The sequence below is a fragment of the Wasmannia auropunctata genome, unplaced genomic scaffold, assembly GCF_000956235.1.
Source record: "Wasmannia auropunctata unplaced genomic scaffold, wasmannia.A_1.0 LD336076.1, whole genome shotgun sequence".
NCBI lineage: Eukaryota > Metazoa > Arthropoda > Insecta > Hymenoptera > Formicidae > Wasmannia > Wasmannia auropunctata.
Genome location: NW_012026814.1, coordinates 309,264 through 309,857, shown reverse-complemented (window position 1 = coordinate 309,857; position 594 = coordinate 309,264). Strand labels below are relative to the sequence as shown.

Genomic DNA, 594 nt, shown 5'->3' with positions numbered 1-594 from the left:
ATTGCATTCAATTCATATTGATCTTTTGTCTTTCTATATAAAGATATATACATATAAAGAGATCTATAGATTTCATTTATTATATGTACGTATTTTAAAAAGTAAATTAATTAATTAATTAAAGTAATGACATTTTCTTATTTTTACTGTATCAGAACGTTTCAGGATGTATTAAGGTGTTTTAGAGTGAAGTGGGGGTGGGGGTGGGAGTGGGGATGGAAGTGATACATGTGGATGGGTGTAAGTGTAGTAGGTCATACAGGGACGAAATGGGATGTATTGAGACTTTGTAGTGGGTGGGAGGGGGGGTGGAAAGTGTTGGCACGAATAGCGTAGGTGGAGATGAGTATGTGTGTATAGGGTGCTTGGGAGTTTGTGTAGGCGTATACGAGTAGTGAAAGTCGAATTATACCCGGACACCACGAACCCGGACACCGGGACGACGTTTCTTACACATATTTTACCCCATTTTGACATAAAACTTGAAATATCTCTCTTAATATTCAACTTAGAAAAATAATAAAAACACTTTTATTATATAATATGACCCCAAGCAATCGACTAAGCCTACGTAATAACTTCGTATAGCATCAA

At 36.2% G+C, this 594-nt stretch overlaps 1 protein-coding gene across 1 annotated transcript in view; it reads left to right on the top strand.

Moving 5' to 3' along the window:
- The window catches only part of LOC105449457 (insulin-like growth factor-binding protein complex acid labile subunit), a gene marked incomplete at its 3' end in the record, with an annotated part of 33,820 nt that overhangs the window by 665 nt on the left and 32,561 nt on the right, over positions 1-594 (top strand). Inside the window, exon 2 of the mRNA XM_011688710.1 lies at positions 186-292. Coding sequence (XP_011687012.1) covers positions 186-292 — 107 coding nt within the window. The remainder of the gene's footprint in view (positions 1-185; positions 293-594) is intronic.